The following is a 23,240-nucleotide window of genomic DNA, read 5'->3' on the forward strand; positions in this document are numbered from 1 at the left end:
AATTGCAAAACTAACCTATGACTACTTAATTGTAAGTTGTTTACTTTAAAAAAATATTATTATTTTAATTTTCGCCAGACGACTGAAATGTAAGTCGTCTGGGGAAGTCAAACTTCTGAAATTATCCAATCAAATACAAAACTAACCTATGACGACTGAAATGTAAGTCGTCTAGGTTCTTTGGAATTTTTTTTGAAACCAAACAATAGTAGACGACTTAACTTTCAGTCGTCTCAGGTTACAGATTTCAAAGTCAATTGCAAAAATAACCTCTGCGTTGACCAGACGACTTCCAGGTAAGTCGTCTACAGCCAGACGACTTCCCAAGTAAGTCGTCTGACGAACAGATCTGGAAAAAAACTCGATGTCATACCTTAAATTGGTGAGATAAGTTCCTTAGCATACATAAGGCTTCTCCAAGCACACAGAATCACAAACGGAAGTCACCCACCCATAATCGTTAGCTTCTATGACTCTATGAACCATAAAAATTTTAGAATCAAAATCTTGGGTTTTTTTAGCTCATTGTGGAGAGAAAGTGAGAGATATGTTGTGTTTAGTTCACAAGAATGGAAAAAGAAGAAGGGTAAATCGATTTTAGGAGCATTAAGAGCTTCAAATTGGTTGTTCATGGTGGTTGTGGTATTGATGACAATGGCAATCTTGTAATTACTTGAAGATGATGAGGGTGAGAGAGTAAAAATGTCATTTTCGAAAAAAAAAAAAAAAAAAAATTTATGGCATTTTCGTAAATTATATGAACTTGTGGGGTGAATAGGGCAAAACCAATTTTCAAAAAAAAAGGAGGTTAGTTTTGTGTTTGACTTTAAGTTGTAGGTCAATTTTGCAAAAATCCCTTCTTTTTATGTATTATTGTTGATTTTTTTTTTCAAACTTTTGATCAGAATTGCTCAATCGTCGCTATCGTTTTCTACTTCATGATGTGATTTGCTCATTTGATTTTTGCTGCAGAGACAAGGACACAGAGTTGGAATAGTAGTCGTTGATCTGACAATGATAACATCGATCAACTATATATGTTTTTACTCTTTTTTCAATATATAATACAACTTAATTAGTTATGGAAAAAAAAAACTAAACCATTAAATGAAAAAAATAATATTAAAACTAGATCACGAAAGTAATGAAATTTAAGTCTAAAGTCCTCATTTCTGTACATCGCCCATCATAGATTTCAATTATATGCAGATATCTAACATTGCATTTCCTATAAGTCTTCGCTTATAAGTTATATCCAATTGCAAGGAAGGTTCCAGTTAGAATCCAAAAGCATATCTCGTATGTACGGACATTCACAATATCCTTAGTTTTGCATAATTTTAGACGTGTATCACACACCCATCAGACTCGTTTCGGCTTTGCTCATTGTTCGCCGAGCTCTACTATTACATATCTCTTCTTTTGGGGATTGTCTTCACTTCCACAACTTAAGAGTTCATTTACAACCGGGTCTTGTGGTCTGGTGGTAAAAGAACCTCGGCTGAAGTGCCCACCATCACGAGTTCGAGCCCCGGCCACAGCAGATTTAATATGGTTTCCGTTTGGTTTCCAGGACCTTTCTCGCCAGTTCCGGTTGGACGCAGTGGGATAGTCGGACTAAGTGAGAGGTCCGGATACCTGGATTATAAAAAAAAAAAAACAGTGCATTTACGATGAATACAAGATTTGTAGAATTAAAACTTTAAACATCGATTAGCGCTTCGCTTAGGAAATGAACACACTCATTGATGAAAAGTGATAAGATCTTTTTCTTTCAAAGTAACACGTAAAAGGTTAAAAATGTAATCAGAAATGTGGGGTGCATAGCAAAAAGAATCTTAAAGTTCACTGGCACGTAAATCTGCACTAGGGAGACGAAGTTCAAATGGATATTCTCCGATGAACATAGGAAAACAAATAGGAGAATAGTAACTAAATTTAAGTACATCTTTATAGCTACCGAAGTATATAGAAAAGGTTCACTCCGATGAACATAAAAAAATACAAAAACCTCTTTTGTACATTTTTTTTTGCCAAACTCATTTGAACTTAGTTGATAAAAGATCCAATTAATATGACGAAAGTCATATAAAACAAAGACAAAATCATTGTCATTAAATGATTCCTTCTCGTTTTCGATTGATCAGTACGTGATGTCAAAAAGGCGTAGGCAAGGGGTAAAACAAATAATATTTTTCATTGTTTTTTTTTGTCAACCATTGTTATTTTCGTTATTCGGAAATAACTATTTTCTTAATTTCCTTGTTCTTTTATGAGAAAATAATAATAATTTGGGTGTACCGAAACCACATTCACATATTAGCCATCTAACAAGTATTTGGTAGGCCCTTCTCTTGAGCACTGGGCAAGTAGCTACGTCCCTTCTCATAAAAATAGAGTGATACTTCCGAATTCCGACACTTGCTTTCACAACTTGTTAGTATCCATTAGTATGCTAGACTGTTTGTACATTATCTTCAAACATATATAAAGATTGTTTGCATTGTTAATCATATTAAGTACTTTGCCAGCTAAATAATCATATTAAGTACTTTGCATTTTTGATAAAATTCACTTGATATTGTCATTTTTTTACAATGTACAAAATTTAGGTTATATACAACTAAAAGAAAATGGTTGTGGTTTCAATAGTATTCATTTTCTCAATGAATTGTTGGTCTAGTTGTAAAAGAGTGCCTATTAAACACACCGTAATTTGGGTTCAATTTTCGTTAGAAAATATCATTTACCTTTTTGATTATCAAAAAATGGTATTCATTTTACTTTTTTTTGAACACTAATGATATTCATTTTACATTATATTATTTTCATATTCTTTCATGTGTTCAAATTTCAACTCAAGCTCAATCGAGAATAAAGTAATTATATATTTTCATCGTATATTATTACTTGAAATGTTATCTTATTTAAAAGTGAGATTCTTGTCTTAAAACATGTAAGATGATTTATTTAGGCAATTTCAAACTGAATCTCACGATTAAATTTATAATTATCATTGAGACATTGATATACATGTACGGATACAAGTAGACTCTACTATCATGTTATTTAGTCTCATAAATTCCATTTCAAAATCAATCGGTAATGAATAAGCTAGTTCATGTCTATATATGTATTACTTTGAGTTTCATCTTACATCAGATACGAGATTTTTTACCTCTTTTACATGTTATCTATAATTTTGGCTATGGAACTCCCCCCCCCCAGGCACCAAAATGGCAAGTGTGTTGTTAAAAATATTTGGTAGGCCCTTCTCTTGAGCACTGGGCAAGTAGCTACGTCCCTTCTCATAAAAATAGAGTGATACTTCCGAATTCCGACACTTGCTTTCACAACTTGTTAGTATCCATTAGTATGCTAGACTGTTTGTACATTATCTTCAAACATATATAAAGATTGTTTGCATTGTTAATCATATTAAGTACTTTGCCAGCTAAATAATCATATTAAGTACTTTGCATTTTTGATAAAATTCACTTGATATTGTCATTTTTTTACAATGTACAAAATTTAGGTTATATACAACTAAAAGAAAATGGTTGTGGTTTCAATAGTATTCATTTTCTCAATGAATTGTTGGTCTAGTTGTAAAAGAATGCCTATTAAACACACCGTAATTTGGGTTCAATTTTCGTTAGAAAATATCATTTACCTTTTTGATTATCAAAAAATGGTATTCATTTTACTTTTTTTTTGAACACTAATGATATTCATTTTACATTATATTATTTTCATATTCTTTCATGTGTTCAAATTTCAACTCAAGCTCAATCGAGAATAAAGTAATTATATATTTTCATCGTATATTATTACTTGAAATGTTATCTTATTTAAAAGTGAGATTCTTGTCTTAAAACATGTAAGATGATTTATTTAGGCAATTTCAAACTGAATCTCACGATTAAATTTATAATTATCATTGAGACATTGATATACATGTACGGATACAAGTAGACTCTACTATCATGTTATTTAGTCTCATAAATTCCATTTCAAAATCAATCGGTAATGAATAAGCTAGTTCATGTCTATATATGTATTACTTTGAGTTTCATCTTACATCAGATACGAGATTTTTTACCTCTTTTACCTGTTATCTATAATTTTGGCTATGGAACCCCCCCCCCCCCCCCCCCCCCCAGGCACCAAAATGGCAAGTGTGTTGTTAAAATCATGTTAACTAACTGCAATTTCAATTCCTGTTCGTAGCGCAATGGAACTTAGTAGACTTTACTTGTATGAACATGATACTTTTTTTACTAAACATACCATTTCCGATTAATTCTCAAACAAAGAGTTCCATTGCAATGGCCTATGGCTATATATAGCATAATACTCTTTTTTTAAAAAAAATCAGAGATAACCTTTATAAGAAGTTTCTAAAATGAAATGTAAATCTATATGCAATGATTAAATATTCAAAGGTTTTGGAGTCTTCACAAAGTAGTTCTTCGGGTTCTCGAAAGTCGTAGATATCTGGATGGCTCACGCAAGTCATTGGTCGTCCTGATGCCTATATTTGATATTAGCTCACTTCCCGGCGCCGTATTTTCTCGTTTGGTCTCTTGCGGTGTGAGTAGCTTGATGTACTGTACATGTGTTTAGAGACTTGCTGGCAAAGCTGGCGGAGATCCCAACCTGTTTTTTTGCATGTTCATGGTGGCTTAGTCGGGGGTACAGTTCAATTCCTCGGAGCTGGTAAAGGTAACTTTGAACCTCCTCTTCTATATTGTTCGCCTAGTATTTCATCGATAGTACAGTTATAAGCCTGATAGTAACAGTTATAAGCCTCGGAGAGTGCATCATAAGTTAGCTACTCCGGAGATGAGTTAGGAAGTCATGGCATCAGAGGCAATGAGGAGACCTCACATTTCCAAGGTATTGGTTGAGAATGATAACCGATTCACAAGGGTTTTAAAAACTGATTAGTGAAACTTGTCGGGTTTAGTAGGCGGAAAAAGCTAGGAACATAATAGATTGATTTGATTTTTTTTGTTTAAACCGGATTTGTAATCGGATCTGAATTCTCGTTTTTCGGGTTGCATAAATTTTAAATTTCAATAAACAAATTGTAAATCTATAACACTCGAACATTAAACCGAAATTAATGAATTGATTACGACTATTTGGTTGAAACATCATTATCAGTAATACTTACATAAAATTTTGCCGACAAACATATTTTGTGTCTACAGCCGAAGATAATGTAGCTAGAAAGAAATTTTGGACGGGGCTGAATTATCGTATTCAGCATGAAAATAACAACGCTGTGACTTTTGTCATACATCATATGTGAAACCAAGCTAAAACTCCATTGAAAATGACGCGAAAGGAAGATATTCATTGATCTTTTCATGCTTACATTTTCAGAACCCTTACCTATACACACATATAAATACATATACACATATATATATATATATATATATATATATAATATACACAAAAGATTTTCATATACTAATTTACGCTGAGAAACAAACAAGGAAGTGAGAAAGATTCGAGTCCTAACATGTACACCGGTCACCGACCTCTTTATGAAATCACGATCATAATTAATTAGGGTTGACATGGATCTAATTTTTGGATTTTTAGAGGTATTTGTTACCTGTCATGTTTTTTTCCAAATAATTGATTATTCGATCCGTAGCTATCCAAATATTTGATGTTCGGATATCTTAATTTTTTTAATATTTTAATTCGAAACGGATTTCGATTGTACAAATAAAATAAAAAATAAATAAAAATGAAAATAATATAAAATAACAATATTTATCATAAAAAGTTATTTACTTTTTAAAATTATAATACCTAAATTATCGATTTAATAAATATACTTTTTTGTAAAACTTACATAAAATATAATAATTATATAATATATGTATATAATTATTTAAATATATGTATATATGCATATAAGATCAGATTTTTGTTCCTAAAAATATTTCTAGTATTTATGATTTGCTTCGTTTCTTATTGATATTTCATATTAGTATTTGTTTTGTCGGTAGAATTACGGATATTCTGATTTTTCGGTTCAAATTGAAACGGTTAAAGAATCAGATCAAAATTACGAATATTTTGATCCAACCTATTAATTAATGCAAAGAGTGGTTGTAGAGTTGAATCTATAAAAGAGAGAATTTGTCTTTATGTTTGCCAAAGCTTTCATGTGGCCAAAGATGGGTCGGCAGAGACAATTTCACTTGCATGAAGACAAACTTATAATGCACAAATCTTTCATTACATTATTCATAAGGATTTACGCCTGGCCAAGTTTATTTGCACCATGTTGAAAAGTTTTTGTAAGTATTTTTTCTTTTTTTTTTGAACAAACCAAACTTTAATTACTTCAAACTCTAGAGTTAAGGTTCATACAAAGCTGATTTTGCAAGAGCATCAGCTTCAAGGTTTTTAAGACGAGGAACATAATTAAAAAAACTACAGACAAGGGCTTCACGAAGAACAGAGATATCATGAAGGATCCCCTGAATTTCAACGATATTATCCTTGGAGAATATCACCGAGACGAGCGTTTTCGAGTCAGACCAGAAGGTGACTGAGGTGAGCCCTAGAGAGACTGCATGTGAAAGTGCAGCTTTAACCGCAAGAACTTCTGCTATAAGTATTTTTTCTTTAGTTTGCATAATTGTTTAATAAATCGTTTTTTCTGGAAATTGAAACTTAGACCTACTGGTATAGAAATATTAATGAACCCTTAGTCAAACTATTGAACTAAGGAGACTTCCACCCGCAATAGCTAGTTTACCAAGTAAATTCGCAATCTAGTGTAAAATCAAGGACAAAGATTTAGTTGACAATAATTTATATTTGAACATGGAAAAGATCATATATCGACGAGTATATGCATAGAAGAAATCTAATATTAGTATATTAGTATATATTACTGGAAGATGCCCCCAGTTAAATTCATAGTGAACATATATGTCTGAAATTAATGCAAAATTGTTTTCTTTTATAAATGTTTGGGTGGTAGATTACACAGATTAGATGGTGAAAACATATTTTAATTGGGAATTTGTTGAGGATATCGCCGACGACAGAATTAAACATATATATTACAATCTAGGATGAGCTTAGTTTGCATCTTCACCCCAACATTTTATGTTTTCTTTTCTTGATGTGATAAGCATTGTTTTCTTCTTCTTTTTATCACAACCCCTCTTTTCGTTATCTTCATTCTCTTTCTCGACTTCTTAAATTATCTTTTCAACCATACTAAAAAGGATTCCTTTTTAGCAAAAAAAAAAAAAATAAAAAGGATTCCTCGCAAACAATTGAATCCAAGCCTTTTCACACAAAAAGAAGAAGAGATATTCTTTAAAAGTGAATCTTATTCCAAAACTCATATCTTATATTTTTGTTAGTGTTAATCAAAACTTAAATTTATTAGTCTTCAGTATTATAATACGTATAAAATATTGATATATATTAGTCGGTTAGTTTTCTTCATATAGGTGGTGGATATTATAACTATAAAGTAAGATACCATGTGTTCAGTATCAATTTAGGTACATATCATTATCGTCTTATTATTGTTATACACTAACACATCTGTTAATATCCTAACAACTGATAATTAAATAGCTCTTTCCAAGATTTTGATCAAATTCATGAGAAAGAACGTCGCCTTAGAAACATAAACGGGTTTTACTTAATGTGCCATATTACTTAAATGGGCCTATAATATTACTATAAAAAGCCATTTATCATAAATCCATTTTCCAAATCACCTTCTTCTTTGGTATGCTTTGCCTTACTCTTATGTCTTAACCAGACAAATCAAATTTGCTATCAAAGAAAGTCCACGAGTTGAGTAAATTGTATTCTAAAGACTGTTTGCCATCAAATTGGTGTCTGAAAACATCTGTATTTCACGACTGCAAAATATAAAATCAATGAAGTAGAAGTTTACAAAATATCTAATGTAAAAGTTCTATCAAATATATTAACACTACCTATCATTTGACTTAAAACTATATTTTCCAAATTATTAAGGATTGGGAAGAATATGATACAACAAAGACACATGTAAGTAGACATAAAAATACAAAAACCTTACATACTTTTGATTCCCTGAAAAATATGTACACATCCTCAAATAATATGATATAGCCAGAATGTTTTCAAGGCCCGAGGTTATTAGAAAACGATTATATGCAAACACCAAATAGTTTGTTGTATATCGAGGAGACCAAGACACATCTCTATGGCAAGTACATCTGTCTTCTTGTCTTTCTCTCCAAAACAGGCTTTGGGCCATGTATCGAGTGGTTTAACCACTGTACTCTGATGATTTAAGTTTAATGAAGTTGCGTTCCAAAAAAAAAAAAAAAAGTCTTACGAGAGGAGAAACCAAATATCTAAAGAACTTTCGTTGTAATTTTAAAAGAGTGGTATCGTTAGAAAAATACTAAAAGAGTGGAACGAAATTAGAAATGGACAGAACAACTGACAAAAAAAAAAAAAAAAAAAAAAAAAAAAAAAAAAACAACTGACAAGTTTTATAGTTAAATGGACTAGTTAATCTGTAAAGTAATTATTATGTTGTACCATTGACAAATATGGCTCATACTCTATAGTGAATAGAGATGACGACTGAGACGCATGACATTGACTGTAAAGTTTACTGTTCATAGATTTAGATTACCTTCGTTAATTACTTTGTTCATGATTATTTTGATACATATATGCCATACAATAGTGTGTTAATAGTTTATAACAAAGCATATACGATTGCATATATATATATATATTTTTTTTTTTGAGCAACCTACGATTGCATATATATATATGCTTCACTTATTTAACGTTAAGGCATACAATTTCTTACAAGAACTCCATGTTAGGGTACAAAATATAGCTTAGGATACTTTTTTGTGAGTGTGAGTGAAAACCGGAACTACACATACATTTGCAACGTCTCACAACAAGACACAACCAAAGCAACGTGCAATGTCTTGTAACTATCAAAACCAAAAGTTCAAAAGAAAAAGGAAAACTATCAAAACCATATAGACTCACTGATCAATTTTTTTTTTGTTCAAAAGACTCACTGATCTATTTCTTGGCTACTATTCAGGATAAAAACAAATCTATTTTCACAACTCGATCACCAACAATAATACATAAATAAGAATTAATATCTGACAGAGTTATGTGGAAGACGGTGCAGAAATGTAGCTATTATTACCTTAGTTACGGGTCTTGTCACAAGTATGCAACGAAAAATAAACCACAGATAACAATCTTCCATCAATAAGTACCTCAAGATCTCACTTTGAATAGACGTATACATATGTTGTTATATATATATTCACAAAGTGAGATCAAGGGGACTTGCCAAGACCGAACACTTTCTCTTTTTATGATAATATTGATCTTCTTTTCTAATGGTTTGACCGAGTTTTGCAAAACTCGACGAATATAATGAAAGAGACAAACCCTTGCTATCTGCATGTTCTTTTTCTTCTTCTAACAAGCAGTCTCCAAGGTTGTTGTGTGACCGAGGTACCTTAAAGGACAAGCTTAGATCCAAATCTTTGTCCGAGTTATTGCAATCATCAGACAGTAACAATCTTTTCTTCTTCAACACATTCTCCATTTTTTCTGCCACTAGTGGGTTGTCCCGTTGGTTAGAGCTTAATGTAGTAGCGATGTGAGATTGTGGTTTTGATGCCGTCCAAGAATTAGGATTTGAGGCGAGGCTCTGTCCCCATGATTTGTTAAACGTTTTCATACCTTCAAGAAAACTTCTATGCATTCTTGGAACTGCTTCACCTACTCCATTGTTCGCATGAGCCGCTTCATGAGAATTGATTCGAAACCAAACTGTACTGTTCTTATCATCAAGAATACTATTACTAACTCCATGAAATCTCTCTCCAGGCTGTGAGCCAAACAGTGTTTGTCTTGTTCTTGTATTGTCTCGTGCTGTTAGGCCTCTCCAAGGGCTATGGTAGACATGTTGTCTATGGCCGGTCCACGAACCGCCGCCGTATCTATTATTGATCACATTCCAAATTATACAAGATCAATTTTAACATATATAGGTAGAAGTTAATAAGCTAAAGATTTTGTAAATACCCTAAACTAGTAGGACTTTGATCAAAACTTTGTAGCATTGGAAGTTGGCGAAGGTTGTATGTGTAACCAGCTCCGTGTTCAAACGAAAATCTTTGATCTCCTGAAATATTAAGAAAATAAAAATAAGAATTACTCAAGATCTATTACAATTCAGTTTAAAATTTTATGATTTCGTTCAAACGAAACCTTAACTTAATCATAACCGAAAAGAAGTGAACAACCTTGATTTGTGTCATCGATTTTCTTACTTCTGTACATCTAGTAAAAATATTAGGTGGAAATATGAGTTTCTCATGAAAATATTACTGATGTATAGATATATAATGTAAGTGTAGATTTATGTTTGCAAAACCTGAAGGTGGCTCTTGACATGTCCAATACTTAGCCCCTTGACGTTCATTAATTGAAGAACAAGCTTGGGTGTTGCTCCTGTTCCAACAGAATCATTTGAAGAAATCCGGAATAAATATCAACAAGAGAACCTTATATATGAAATGATCTGAGTATTGATTTATATGTATACTGAAACTCAACTATCTGGTCCACGCAATCTCTCCACAGCTTGAAGAAAGCAAATATGGAGTTCAGGTGTCCATCGCAGCCTTGGAGTCTTTGAGCGGTTGTACGGCCTCACAGATCCACCACTTTTCTTGATTTGATCATTATTATGATGGTGACTCCCATTCTCTTCCAGATAGCTATTCTTAGATGGGCTCTGATCTGCTGATCTTTCTTCTTCATCCTCTTCTTCGTCTTTGTTGTCTGTTTTCTTGGAGTTTTCAGAACTTTGGCTACTTGATCTCATCTTGTTCTCCAGCTATTTGGCTGTGTTTTGTGTTGTTTGTTTTGAGGTTTGAACCTTTTTAGTCTATCTTGGAGTTCTTTGGACAAAGTGCAATAAAAAAGATCACAGACTAACACATATGTTAGGGATTTAAGGTTGAAGACTTTTGAAGGTCTATATGTGTATGACTTTTTGGATGCTTGTATCCATGATTCCCTTTTCCCTATCTCCAACGCTACGTATATATGGAACAATATGTACATGATGGCAACGGATATTCTAAATTCTATTTAATTTTAATACATAGTTTTTTTCTTCAAAACAGTGTTTTCCATAGTTTTATACAATCTTAACCAGGTAAATATAGATCTAGATTTACACCTCATGACCAAAAAACAAAAGGTCCTTTGCTTCTTTAAGTAAACAAAAACGTTGGTAACTGTATCAGTATCACGTTAGTCACATAACAAAAGTAATAGTATTATTTTTTAACTCAGTTCCTTCAATTTTTAATCTCGTGAGGCTCTAGGAAAGTGAAAAGAAACTCAAAAGTAGAAATTGTCTAAATAATCATATTTTTCATAATCATGGTAAACACTAAATCGTTTCACCTAAAATAAATATGAAACTGTTGGTTATACCCGTCTGAGTCTAGGTTCAAGATGACGTGTATATATTTGAAGGAACTTTTATTTCAAAAGAACTGTCATTGAATCGTGTGAAATATGTTTTCATTTGATTTATTCATCTTGTTCCATTCAAACTAGCTTTTGCAATATAGGAAGAACGCAACATTAATTAGATATATGAAACTTCTTCCATCGTGTTCATAAATTAAATTGAGTAAAAAGGAAACAAATACATAAAAAGGGATGGTTAGGGGGATGGGCTCGTGACTTCCAAACCAAAGCTGTGAAACAGAAAAAAGAAGAAACTCAAAAGCATTACTTCTTCGTTGTGTGTGTGAGAGAGAGAGCATAGAGAGGAATCAGACAGAAGTTAAAAGGTGCTTGGCTGTCCTGTCCTCACTGAGAGACACGATAAGAAAATATTGCTGCTTGTTTCTGTCACCAACAATGATCACGGATCTGTCTCCATCTCCACTACTCTTGCTATTTCATATTATCTATAATTATCTACACATGCGTCTCTGTCTCTATACATGCAAAAAATGTACATGAGTACATCTCTCTTTTCCATATATGGCCAATTATTATTATTTTTGGTTAGGATATAGAACATAATATTTTATGCTGATAAGTCACATGAATTCTCCGGCCCGTATCACTGGACTGAACTTTAGATTTAATTACTTGCACTTTTGTACGTCCACACACGCAGCCAAATTGATTTAGTTTGGAATTCGTGATGAGCTACTAGTAAGTAAGACCATCTCCAATGCTACACTAAAATTTACTCTATATTTCACTCTAAAATAGAGTAACTCTATTATAGAGTTGAATTTGCTCCAATGGTTCACTCTATAATAGAATGAAATATAGAGTAATCTTATTTTTTTACTCTATATTTGGAGTAAAAAAACAAGATTATTCTATATTCCACTCTATTATAGAATAACTCTATTATAGAGTGAACCATTAGAGCAAATCTAATTCTATAATAGAGTTACTCTATTTTAGAGTGAAATATAGAGTAAATTTTAGTGTTTCATTGGAGATGTCCTAAGTACTAAGAACATCTCCAACCCACTCTATTTTCCACTTTAAAATAGAGTTTAGAGTAAAAAATGCTCCAATGGTACTATATTTCTTACTCTATAATAGAGTAAAAAATAGGTTTACTCCAAATATAGAGTAATTTTTTTTTTGTTCATCACTCTATTTTCTACTCTAAAATAGAGTACCATTGGAGCAAACTCAAACTCTATTATAGAGTTATTCTATTTTAGAGTAAAAAATAGAGTAAACCATTGGAGATGGTCTAAGAAATATATGTCTAGTTAAGTATCCAATCAAGTTTTTAACAACAAAAGATATCCAATGAAAGAAAAGATTTCATATCTTCATGTAAACATTGAGACTTCGGTTATTTAAAGTTTTTAGTTGACCTTGTTTTTTTTTTACAAAGTAATTAGGTATATAACACTTTTTTCACTTTAATTTTCGAATATGCTTTTGTCTTTGTGTGGTCATTCTCTTATTTGAAAAAGAGTTACCAAAGACTAGTGTTACGCTCATTTTATAATTTTAAAAGAAGAAAATTATCTGAGAATGATATTCTCTATTTGGTGAAAAAGATGTATAATTAGGTCCTCTCCGTTCACTGTATAATATATAATATATTCAACATTGTATTTGTATATTTTCTAACATAAGCTGAAGAACTTCTTTTGAACTGAAAAGCTTAAGAACTTTTATTATATAAACGATACGCAAGTGTTGGGTCAAAATTCATGAATGGTGATTAGGTATATAGTAGAAGTCATATACATTAGGTATTTCTTTCTCTTTTTTTTTTTCAAAATATTTTCGGAAGCCAAATGTCCAGCCGTAAGCGTATATTTTTTTTTGTGCCAAAAGCAAGCGTATATATTTCGTAGTCGTTATTAATTGTGGTTTTTTTTTTTTTTTTGAAACAAATTATTATTAATTGTGGTAAGAATTAAAATTTCCGTACTTAGCTATGATAGTTACTTACGTTAAAATGCCGTTCTTCATATCTACCCTATACAATCCTAGCTACTTCCAATCCTCAGACGACAACCAATGGATGATTAATTATACGTACGATCCAACAAATACCAAATGCTACGGAATATCATTTACAGCTTTATATAAATGTATAAGCCGTTAAATATTGACCACGGCACTAATTAAACGGAGGGAGTATAAACATGTGTGAACGAAAAATAATTCAATGGGAAATAATAAGTTGGAAGAGAGGAACAGAATAATGTATGCAATTAATCTAATTATTTTTTTCAAAAGCCAAATATATGCAATTCAACCAAGTGGTGGTAGTCTAGTGGCAATTTCTTGAAGTTTGGTGTGTACTCTGAAAAACTAAAATATCATATCACTTGGCCAGTTCGGACTTGGGTTTCGGTCCAAGTAGTTTACATGGTAGATCATAACGGATGATCAGTTCTTCCTTTAGTATTAGTCGGAAGGTATTCCAGACTCGGGTCAGGCAGTGTGATAGTCAATCTATTATTTAATACTAAGTGCATTCTGCAAAGACCGATCGGATCAACGCATAGAGTTTATGAAAAAAAAAAATATATATATATATATATATATATATAATATATGCAATTTGTACGTATATGCATGGGTTTGCATGAAATAGCCACTGCAGCTATGTAATCAATTAGTATGGCCCAATAGTTTTGGTAGCCACTATTATATCGTTTTTGTGACATTTTTTTTTTGACATTATTAAAGTCGTGTTAATGTTTTTAAAAATTTGGAAAGGAATAAAGTTTGGACCTCGTCTGGGGAGAAGGCAACTTCGTGGAACGTAGATTGGTTGTCAAATTAAAAAAGATGGGAATTTCATTTCATATGCGTGAAAATCAATATTCAATTGTGGGAGTATATTTCCTTTTGTGACAAGTTTCACAGGCTTCAAAATTAAAACCAATTGACAGTAAATAGAGTGACTCAAATCTCTTATATATTATTCAAGTCTTTTATATATTTCTAACGTGAGATTTTCTCTTCAACACCGTTCCTCAAAATGATGATAAATATAATTATTAATCTCGTAAAATTCATCATACCCCTCCGAGAGAATTTTTTTATTTTCTAATAATCTCGAAATAACTGAATCTTCTATATGCCATCACTTAATGGGTTGATCGGACCACTATCTGAACCAGATTAAAAGGTCAGGGTGTGGATCCGCTCTGATACGATGAGTACATGATATTGATCGAAGAAAATGTCGAGTTGCAGGGATTGCTTTTGCCGCCATCGCGATAAGTTTGGAAACTGAAGCCCGTTAGTTTTACAGCACTTGTGAGCTGAAGAGATGATGAGACGAGATTAGTGTGACCTATTGGCGGACTGAGTTGGTGCTTATGGTCATGGTAATATGTTAAGCCCATTGCGTTTCTTAACCTCATTCTCCAATCCAAGTGTCCTGATTCTTTATCTGCAACATCAAGAAGAAGAAATTTGCTTCCCTTTATATCATCACAAAGAAACTGAGCCAACATGAGACATTATGGCTTATGACAAGTACGCAGTGTAAATGTTCAAAAGAGTGGTCCATTTGGAGCATATTAAAAGATCAAGATCATGGTGAAAGGCTCATTTTCTTCACAGTAGCTAAGAAGGTTTACACAAAGTTCTTGTTGTTCATCTTTGACATCATTTCGATCTAAAAATGTTGGGAACCGAAAAAGGTTAATGAATGAAGTCACACACATTTGTAGTTGAAGAAATAATTAGCTAATATTTAAAGGGATATGACCAATCAATTTATCGGTAATTAGTTTTAAGTTTGAAGTCCATGATAAGCCGAAATTTAACAAAAATGATAAGGTTTACTAATGGTCACAAGTACAACAACCGTAACAAATATGAAGAAACCGGAGAACTACCATACCTTATTCCTGAAGTGGGTTTCTGTACTGTCCTTCCAGTCGTTAGCACAAGTAGTAGCAAGGGAAGCAACATCTATCTCCACTCCACATACTACGGTTCTAAAATGTAACTCTTATGCCACAACTAAAAATTTTTCAGATTTATCATTTTCTGATGCATTGATAATGTAGATTCTAGGCATCTTTGAAAATAACTAGTATTTGATATATGCATCAACATGGGTGAGTGTTTGTTTTAACTGAATAGATATATGCAATTTTTCACAACAAAAAATTGTAATAGTTGTACAAACAAACGTTATATAGGTATTTGTTCAATTTGTAATATATAACATTTATGATAGATCAACAGTTTTTAGTTGTTTGTAATTTGTTGGTTGCTCATATTGTGATTCAATATTAAAATAATTAAAATAATATGTTATATAATTCATTCGTAAATTAGTAACTTTTAACTACAAAAACCATTTTTGATGAATTTATTTATAAATTAAAACACCAATTAATATGTTTATGTATATTAATAAAACTATCTTTTCAAAATAGAATATTTTGTCAAATAAAATGTCTTTTTTTTATAAGATAGATATATATGTCTATACGTTTTTCATATAGCCAAATGAATTTCACTTTTATGTTTATTTTTGAGGAATATATATTGAAATTTATTTGTTGTATTCTTATAATTCAAATATATGTGTGAATTATATTAATCATCAAATTATTTAACATATATTTAAATAATAATTATATATATTTTAATAAAACATTGATAGTTCATATTTTGTATGTAAAATGAAATAGTAAATATATAAAGATATAACATTTAAAGTTTGTATGTCACATTTAAAATAAATATGTTTAATTTATTGTATGGTTAGAGAATAATCTAATGATTTCTAGTTATTTAATTAGTAGTTATTAATTTAATGATACAGTTTGTAATTATTAAGAGCATTTCCAACCACATTATATATTTTATTTTCAAATAGAATGAAAAATAGAATAATGAACAAAAATTAAAGCATTATTCTATAAATTAAATATTATTTTTTTCTTGTTCAGTACTCAATTTCTCCTATTTTTAGAGTGAAATATGGAGCTGAGTTCAAGATGCTCTAAGATGAAAAAATATTATTTATAAAAAGTGTTTATGTTTTAATAGAATAGATTTGACGATGCAACCAGAAATTTAAAACAAGATCCCCTTAACGATGTTCTTTCATAATGGGTATGTTCTATAGTTTGATATGTATATAATATGGTTGCGTCATAGTGTACAAAATGAAATTAATTTTCTTTTGTTTTTGATTCTTTTTCTTGTCTACTGATCAGAGCTCCGGTTTAATGGGACGCCAAAATCCCTTCCGCCCAATCAAAAACCGATCCTGGTATATTTTGGTTGACCAATGAAGCGAACCAAGTATAGATTCAAGCTCCTTTATTGTTTCCATGGTGTCTTGCACCACAAGGTATCCACCTGGTCTCAACACCCTATCAATCTCAGCTACCACTTGTACAATCCCACACCTGAAAACATCATCAACAAAATGGTCTGTGTGACCAATAATATTTCAAACCGAACCAAACTAGTATATGCTTACCTTTGTGTGATATCTCCAAGGTAAGAACTAGAATGCAAGAGATCGTATGTTCTAGGGTAAGTGTTCAAGGACTCGCACCAATCGTGGTAAACTCCGATCAATCCTCGATCAAAAACAACTGAGAGAGTGTCAGGTTTATCCACAGGAACAACATTCATCACCCAGAGAGGTCGGTTTATAAGTGCAGCAGCAAACCTATCACACCACAACATATAACTCTGTCAACTTCTAGTTTTGTAATAAAAGCAGGAATCTGGTTTTTAAGTCTCAGAGAAATGTAAACACACCCGCCAAAACCAGCATTCATGTCCATCACATTCCGCACACTCGACCAGTTTACAGCCAAACGTTCAAGATAGATGTCAGAGACAATCTCTGACCACTTCTCTGTATCTTTCTTGAATGTTTCGGCGTCAACCGAAACGCTTTGAGGCTTTACACTCACAAGGCGTTTAGGCCATAGCTCAGGCCACTTCTGGACACCTCCACTTGGTAATTTAGAAATGCATTGGCGGAGAGGAGCATACCTAAGATTAAAAAAAAAATCAAAAAGGATATGAAAGAGTGAACCTACACATATACTTTTTTATGAGAATGTGATATGAGTTTTTTATACCAAGAAGCATTCACTTCCTCTTTAGCGCAAAGAGGTGGTTCTTGCGTGCTGCGTTTCTTATAGCAAGATTCTGAAGTTGGCTTTTGATATATCACGAGTCCGATTCCTGAGGAGTCAACCGTCTTTGCCACCACCTTCCAGCAAATGGATTTAGTCAGAGAAACCATTGCTGCAAAAACAGAAACATAAAGATCAAGATTCAAGACCAACGTTGTAATAACAAAATCAAGAACATGATTGTTACCAACCAGTCCAGATCTTGCTATCTCTGTCATTGTCTCGATAGACCGGTGTTGCGGACCATATGAAGAAACCTCCTGGCCTGAGTACCCTGTTCAGCTCCAACAATGGTTTCCCACCTAACAAATCAAACATAAAACATCATGGAACCTTAAACCTTAAGCGCTAAAAGAGAGAAAACGTACCATCAGCATCCCAATGGACTCTGCAACGTGCACAATGGATAAGATCAAAGGCATTGGTCGGGAAAGTAAGCTGTTGTGTTCCAATGACAGATAGTGTAGCAGGTATCCCTCGTTCTAACGCAAACTGAATCTGAGCTTCGTGTTCGTCTTTAGGGGCAAACGACATTGTAATGACATCTTTGTCTAGTAAAAACCCGCCAAAGCTAGCGACACCACAGCCAACATCTAACACTACCCTTATGTTTTTGCCCCATTTGATAACAGGTAACGCCTGAGGAGTGTGAAATGGATTTAACACAAGTATGTATATGCTTTTGATTTAGACAAAGAGGGGAAAGAAGAGGAAAAAAAGAGTGGTGACCTTTTCGATGAACTCAACGTAGTGAGTAACACCGTATTTGAACTGAGTACCTCCTCCGGGAAAAACTAGAAACTCGCCCTCTTTTTTAACCCAGTTTTGTTCCTTCTTGTATTCAACAAGCTTGGGGTGAGGAACATTGTTATACCATACCTACAAGATCACGCAGTAAACTATTCAATTCATGTGAACTAGTACAACTTCTCTTTGTATTGTACTACAAATAAGTTTTATTCATATAAGCCTTAAACTCTGAATCCATCAGACTCTGAAATAAAGATCTCTTTTCTATACTTTAAACACTAAACTGAAGACATACTCAAACGGGTTACTTGCAGAACTGAACTAAATCAGCTATCTTCAGATCAAGCAGATCAAAAGCTATAACTTTTCAATATCTTACAAAAACAAACAACAATTAAAGAAATGTTCCAACTTCCAATAGTACAAGATCATTCAATAAATTACTGAACTCATGTGGAACTAATACAGCTCCTTTGATAAAGCTTTAACATTTGAATCAATCAGACTCTGAAAGCAGATCTCTCTCTCATTAAACACTAATCTGAATATTAACTCAAAACAGGTTACTTGCAGGACTTAACTAAACAACATAACTAATTAAAGCCTGAATTTTTCACTAAACTCCAATAAAAGACAGCAACCTAAAAAAAAACAAGAAGATGATCTGTCTCTCACCATGTCCCTGCTCTTAGGCCACGGAACCGGCGGCTTATAATTATCCGGCAAGGGCACGAGACACTTAGGACTCGGTTCAGGACAATGCCGCTCACGATGTTCCATATGCCTCCTCGATTTGAGCTGCTTAATGGCGTCGCGATTGTCCAAACAAGGAATGTAATCAACAGATTCAGCGCCTTTACAGAGATCCCACTTCACCACCTCCTCCTCGTGGGAAGCGTTGAGCTTCATCTTCATCTTCTGTGGAGTTTGGTCGGAAGAGACGTCGTGGTTTGAGGATTTGGGAAGTGGTGTGTAGTCGGAGGAGAGAGAAGGGAGAGGGAATCTGAGGTTATCGGAGGTGAAGAGGAAGAAGGTGATGGCGATGAGGAGTGAGGTGAGGAGTAAAACGACGACGTGCTGTACGGAGATCGCCATTGGTGGAGAAGGATCATTAGAGAGAGAGAGAGAGACAAGTAACGAGAGCGTGTCTCAGCGAAGAAGAAGAAGCTGAGCTGAGAGCTTCAAAAGTCGCAGCTTTCACATTTCGATTTCGATTTTGTCAGTAAAAGTGTAAATTCTTAATGCACCGACAAGAGTTTAAAAAAAGGAATTTGTGTCCGAATACTTTCTTTTTTTGTATTCCATTTTCCTTTTCTGACAATGAATCTTTTTACAAAAGAAATTTATGTTTAATTTATGTTTTTTAAGTTTTAGTTTAAATTAATTAAATATATGAAATTTGATTAAAAAAATTCTCAATATTCAAATTTAGCCAATAACCTAATTCACAAACCAACTATCTTAATTTTCACTTTTCAATTAAACACAAAAAAATTTATGTTTAAAATGTATTATATTTTTTATTAATTAAAACAAATTAAAAATGATTAATATGTATTATATTTTTAATTAATTGACATATATTTAAATAATAATATTTGAAATAAATAAAATTATTTATAAGATCAATGCATTTGTAATTAATATTAAACTTAAACTAACTGTAATTGCATTAGAATTTTTAAATAACATTCTTTGTGTAACGGAAAATGTTACCAACTTGTGTAACAAAAAAATATTACCAATGATTGTTGTGGCCTGTGGGTGAAGAGACACGTGAATATATTACCAACTTGTGTAAACGAGAGAGAGCAATATCGACGGCTAACTCCGAAAGAACACATGATCAGGAAGCCGATCATGAATGTAATGTTTGATACTTTAACCTCTCAACGGCTGAATTAACATTTGTATCAATAACAACAACAAACAAAAAATCCTCCCAGGAGGTGTTCTACTTTAAAAGAAAAGACTACTCAATGATTCCTGCTCCACCATCGATATCAACTTCACCCATCCCCGTGTCTTCTTCCTCTTCTCCACTTTCTTCATCCCCGCTAATTTCTTCATTGTCCATTCTTAGCTTAGCCATGTGTTCTGTCAACATCTTATCATCTCTTTCACTCACCTGTCACAACATAGATAGACAAGAGAATTAAAACTCAAGAAATAAAGGAGAGCAACTTCTTGTGACATGCAACTTGGGATTGTTCAACTATTAAATAAAAAAAGATACTAACAGCTCTAGGTGCCTCCTTAATGACGAGCTTGCCTTTGTGTTCCTCAATTGTCTCAGTGCAAACTGCTATGGCCTTCTCTAGAATTTCAATCCCTTGGTCCTGTGATTATATTATAGAAAGCCTGAGAAGATTAGGAAAAAAAGGGAATACAAGTCACAGAACATAGCATTTACACATTCGCTCTCGCAAAGCTACATAAGTGTCTAACAAAGTATACATGACCAGTTTTTTAGTATCTGTGTGCGTTTTCTTAAGCATTTAGTTGATGTAACATCTTAATAATAATAATAAGGAGAAGAGGGTGTGTGTTATATTGCTATCATGATTTGAAGGTAGAAGATTGCCTAACCTTGTCAAGAGTCTGAGTAGTAAGGACATACAGAGGTGGAGCAACCAATTTAATCTTAACAGGACAGTCTTCGTTTCCAGCAGCTTCAGCTTTTCTCATGGCTTCCTGAAAAAAAACGCAAGTAAGTGTGAGAATCATTTATTAATTTCATGTTATTAGATAATCCACAAAGGGTTTACGACCTTAATGTGAACAACTCCGTCAAACTGAAAACATTTCAATTCGATATCAGCACGGATTTTCATAGGTTGTGGTGTCATTCTCCTCCTGATGTTCTTCACAAGCGCATCTTTCACTTCTTCCGTAACAGCAGGTACAACTTTAGTCACCTGCAAATAGAATACTAGTAACATTAGCATCAAAGGAAGTTTGTAGTAAGTACTAACAACAAAAACAAAACAAGATAAGAGTATATACCTCCTGTCCATCAGGCCCAACTTCTTTGATCTCACGGGTGAGGGAACCCAACACAGAATCAGGATCAGTTACTAAGACCTTGAAGGCCTAAACAATAAAAAAAAACATTTGAGAGATAGCCATCTACGGGGATGCAATAAAAGGCTAAATAAACAAGTTTTTTTACCTCAAAAGCATGACCATGTTTACGGTACAAAGGCCAACCGATGTTCACATACAACTCCTGCAAAAGTAAAACTCAAATCAATGTATAGTCAAAGGTTACATCAGTAAGCTATAATAGCTGCAGAAGTGCAGATGAAGAGATATAACAGTTTCAAGTCTCAGCATCACCACATCCACACTAGGGTAGCTACTTCAGTCTATATGCAGAATTTTCATAATCTAAAATTACATCAATAAACTATGATAGGTGTAGATGAAGAGATCTAATCACAAAGATATAGCAGTCTCAAGCCTCAGCATCACCCCACAAAGATAGCTACTTTACACTATATGCAGAACTTGCATAATCAAAGGTTACATCAGTGAACTATAATAGCTGTAGATGAGGAGATCTAATCACTAAGATAAAACAGTTTCAAGTCTCAGCATCACCACTCAAAGGTAGCTACTTAACACTATATAAAGAATTTGCATAATCAAAAATTACATCAGTAAACTATATAATAGCTGTAGATGAAGAGATCTAATCGCTAATATATAACAGTTGCAAGTCTCAACATAACCACACCAAAGGTAGCTACTTTACACTATATGAGAGACTCAAACCAATGTATAATCAAAGACTACACCAGTAAACTATAATAGCTGTACATATCTAATCACTAATGTATAACAGTTACCACACACAAAAGGTAGCTACTTTACACTAAATGCAGAATCTACACAATCAATACCACTAAAGATTCGATTTTTATTTACCTCCAAATCAATAGAAAGCGTCTCAGCAACATGGCGCATGATAGAATGAACAAGCTTGCTCTTATTATACCTCTCTTCACAAGTCTGAATATCCTCCTCGCTAACCCTACGCTTGCTCAGATCAATGTACCCTTTCTCCTTGTCCACACGCAGCACCATGACGGGCTCGATCCTCCCGACCTTAATCAAGCTGCTCACACTTCGGATCCGACGGCGGGAGAGCTCGGAGAATAGGATCATGCCTTCGATGTTGTTGTACTCGAGGAGCGACACGTAGGCTCCCATGTCGGCGATGTTTTTGACCTGGATCATCACCGCCATGTCTACTTCCGGGTACTTGGACTCGTACATCCGGCACTCTAGATTCGGAGTCGCCATGGTTGGAGATGGGAAAGGTGTTGAGAATTAGGGTTCAGGCGGATAAGCGAGACGAGGAAGACGACTAAACGTCAGAGAGGCAAGCCTAAACGGTGTCGTTTTTGCGGATTATATGATTGGGCTTGAGCCAACATTTTGGTTTAGGTTAAAAAAAAAATTAGATCGAACCGGTCTCTGAATCTTGTGTATATATACAACACAATAATATAAGAGGATTTAAAAACCTTCATTAACCTATTCTCAAGTCATATTTACATACCTACTGAATAAGAGACCTATGGAACCTTGGATGATCTAACTTCAAATGCAACCAAGCTGTTGCTTAAGCCGATCCTCTATACATCAAGATATAGCAAAATATATTAATCCATTATACTGACCAAACATATACATTAGCCCTCATAAAAAATATAGTTTAAAAAA

The 23,240-nt window shown here is 33.2% G+C and overlaps 3 protein-coding genes across 3 annotated transcripts; all 3 read right to left on the reverse strand.

The window, feature by feature from the left end:
* Positions 1-8,782: 8,782 nt before the first annotated feature.
* On the reverse strand, positions 8,783-10,933 carry LOC106441868. Its single transcript, XM_048776967.1, has 4 exons — positions 10,663-10,933; positions 10,481-10,557; positions 10,157-10,228; positions 8,783-10,060 (listed from the first exon to the last, which is right to left on the reverse strand). Exons 1-4 carry the CDS (start codon positions 10,931-10,933, stop codon positions 9,359-9,361), a joined length of 1,122 nt encoding a protein of 373 aa, XP_048632924.1. The 3' UTR covers positions 8,783-9,358.
* A 5,663-nt stretch (positions 10,934-16,596) lies between these two features.
* LOC106438030 (probable methyltransferase PMT23) lies at positions 16,597-19,743 on the reverse strand. Its single transcript, XM_013879066.3, has 8 exons — positions 19,185-19,743; positions 18,489-18,638; positions 18,128-18,398; positions 17,951-18,061; positions 17,703-17,871; positions 17,374-17,613; positions 17,087-17,281; positions 16,597-17,012 (listed from the first exon to the last, which is right to left on the reverse strand). Exons 1-8 carry the CDS (start codon positions 19,602-19,604, stop codon positions 16,814-16,816), a joined length of 1,755 nt encoding a protein of 584 aa, XP_013734520.2. The 5' UTR covers positions 19,605-19,743; the 3' UTR covers positions 16,597-16,813.
* A 627-nt stretch (positions 19,744-20,370) lies between these two features.
* LOC106438031 (eukaryotic translation initiation factor 2 subunit alpha homolog) lies at positions 20,371-23,040 on the reverse strand. The gene is made up of 7 exons (XM_013879067.2): positions 22,440-23,040; positions 21,682-21,738; positions 21,516-21,602; positions 21,281-21,427; positions 21,099-21,203; positions 20,750-20,848; positions 20,371-20,637 (listed from the first exon to the last, which is right to left on the reverse strand). Exons 1-7 carry the CDS (start codon positions 22,815-22,817, stop codon positions 20,482-20,484), a joined length of 1,029 nt encoding a protein of 342 aa, XP_013734521.2. The 5' UTR covers positions 22,818-23,040; the 3' UTR covers positions 20,371-20,481.
* Between the last annotated feature and the right edge of the window lie 200 nt (positions 23,041-23,240).

The sequence above is a fragment of the Brassica napus genome, chromosome A3, assembly GCF_020379485.1.
Source record: "Brassica napus cultivar Da-Ae chromosome A3, Da-Ae, whole genome shotgun sequence".
In the NCBI taxonomy this organism is placed as follows: domain Eukaryota; kingdom Viridiplantae; phylum Streptophyta; class Magnoliopsida; order Brassicales; family Brassicaceae; genus Brassica; species Brassica napus.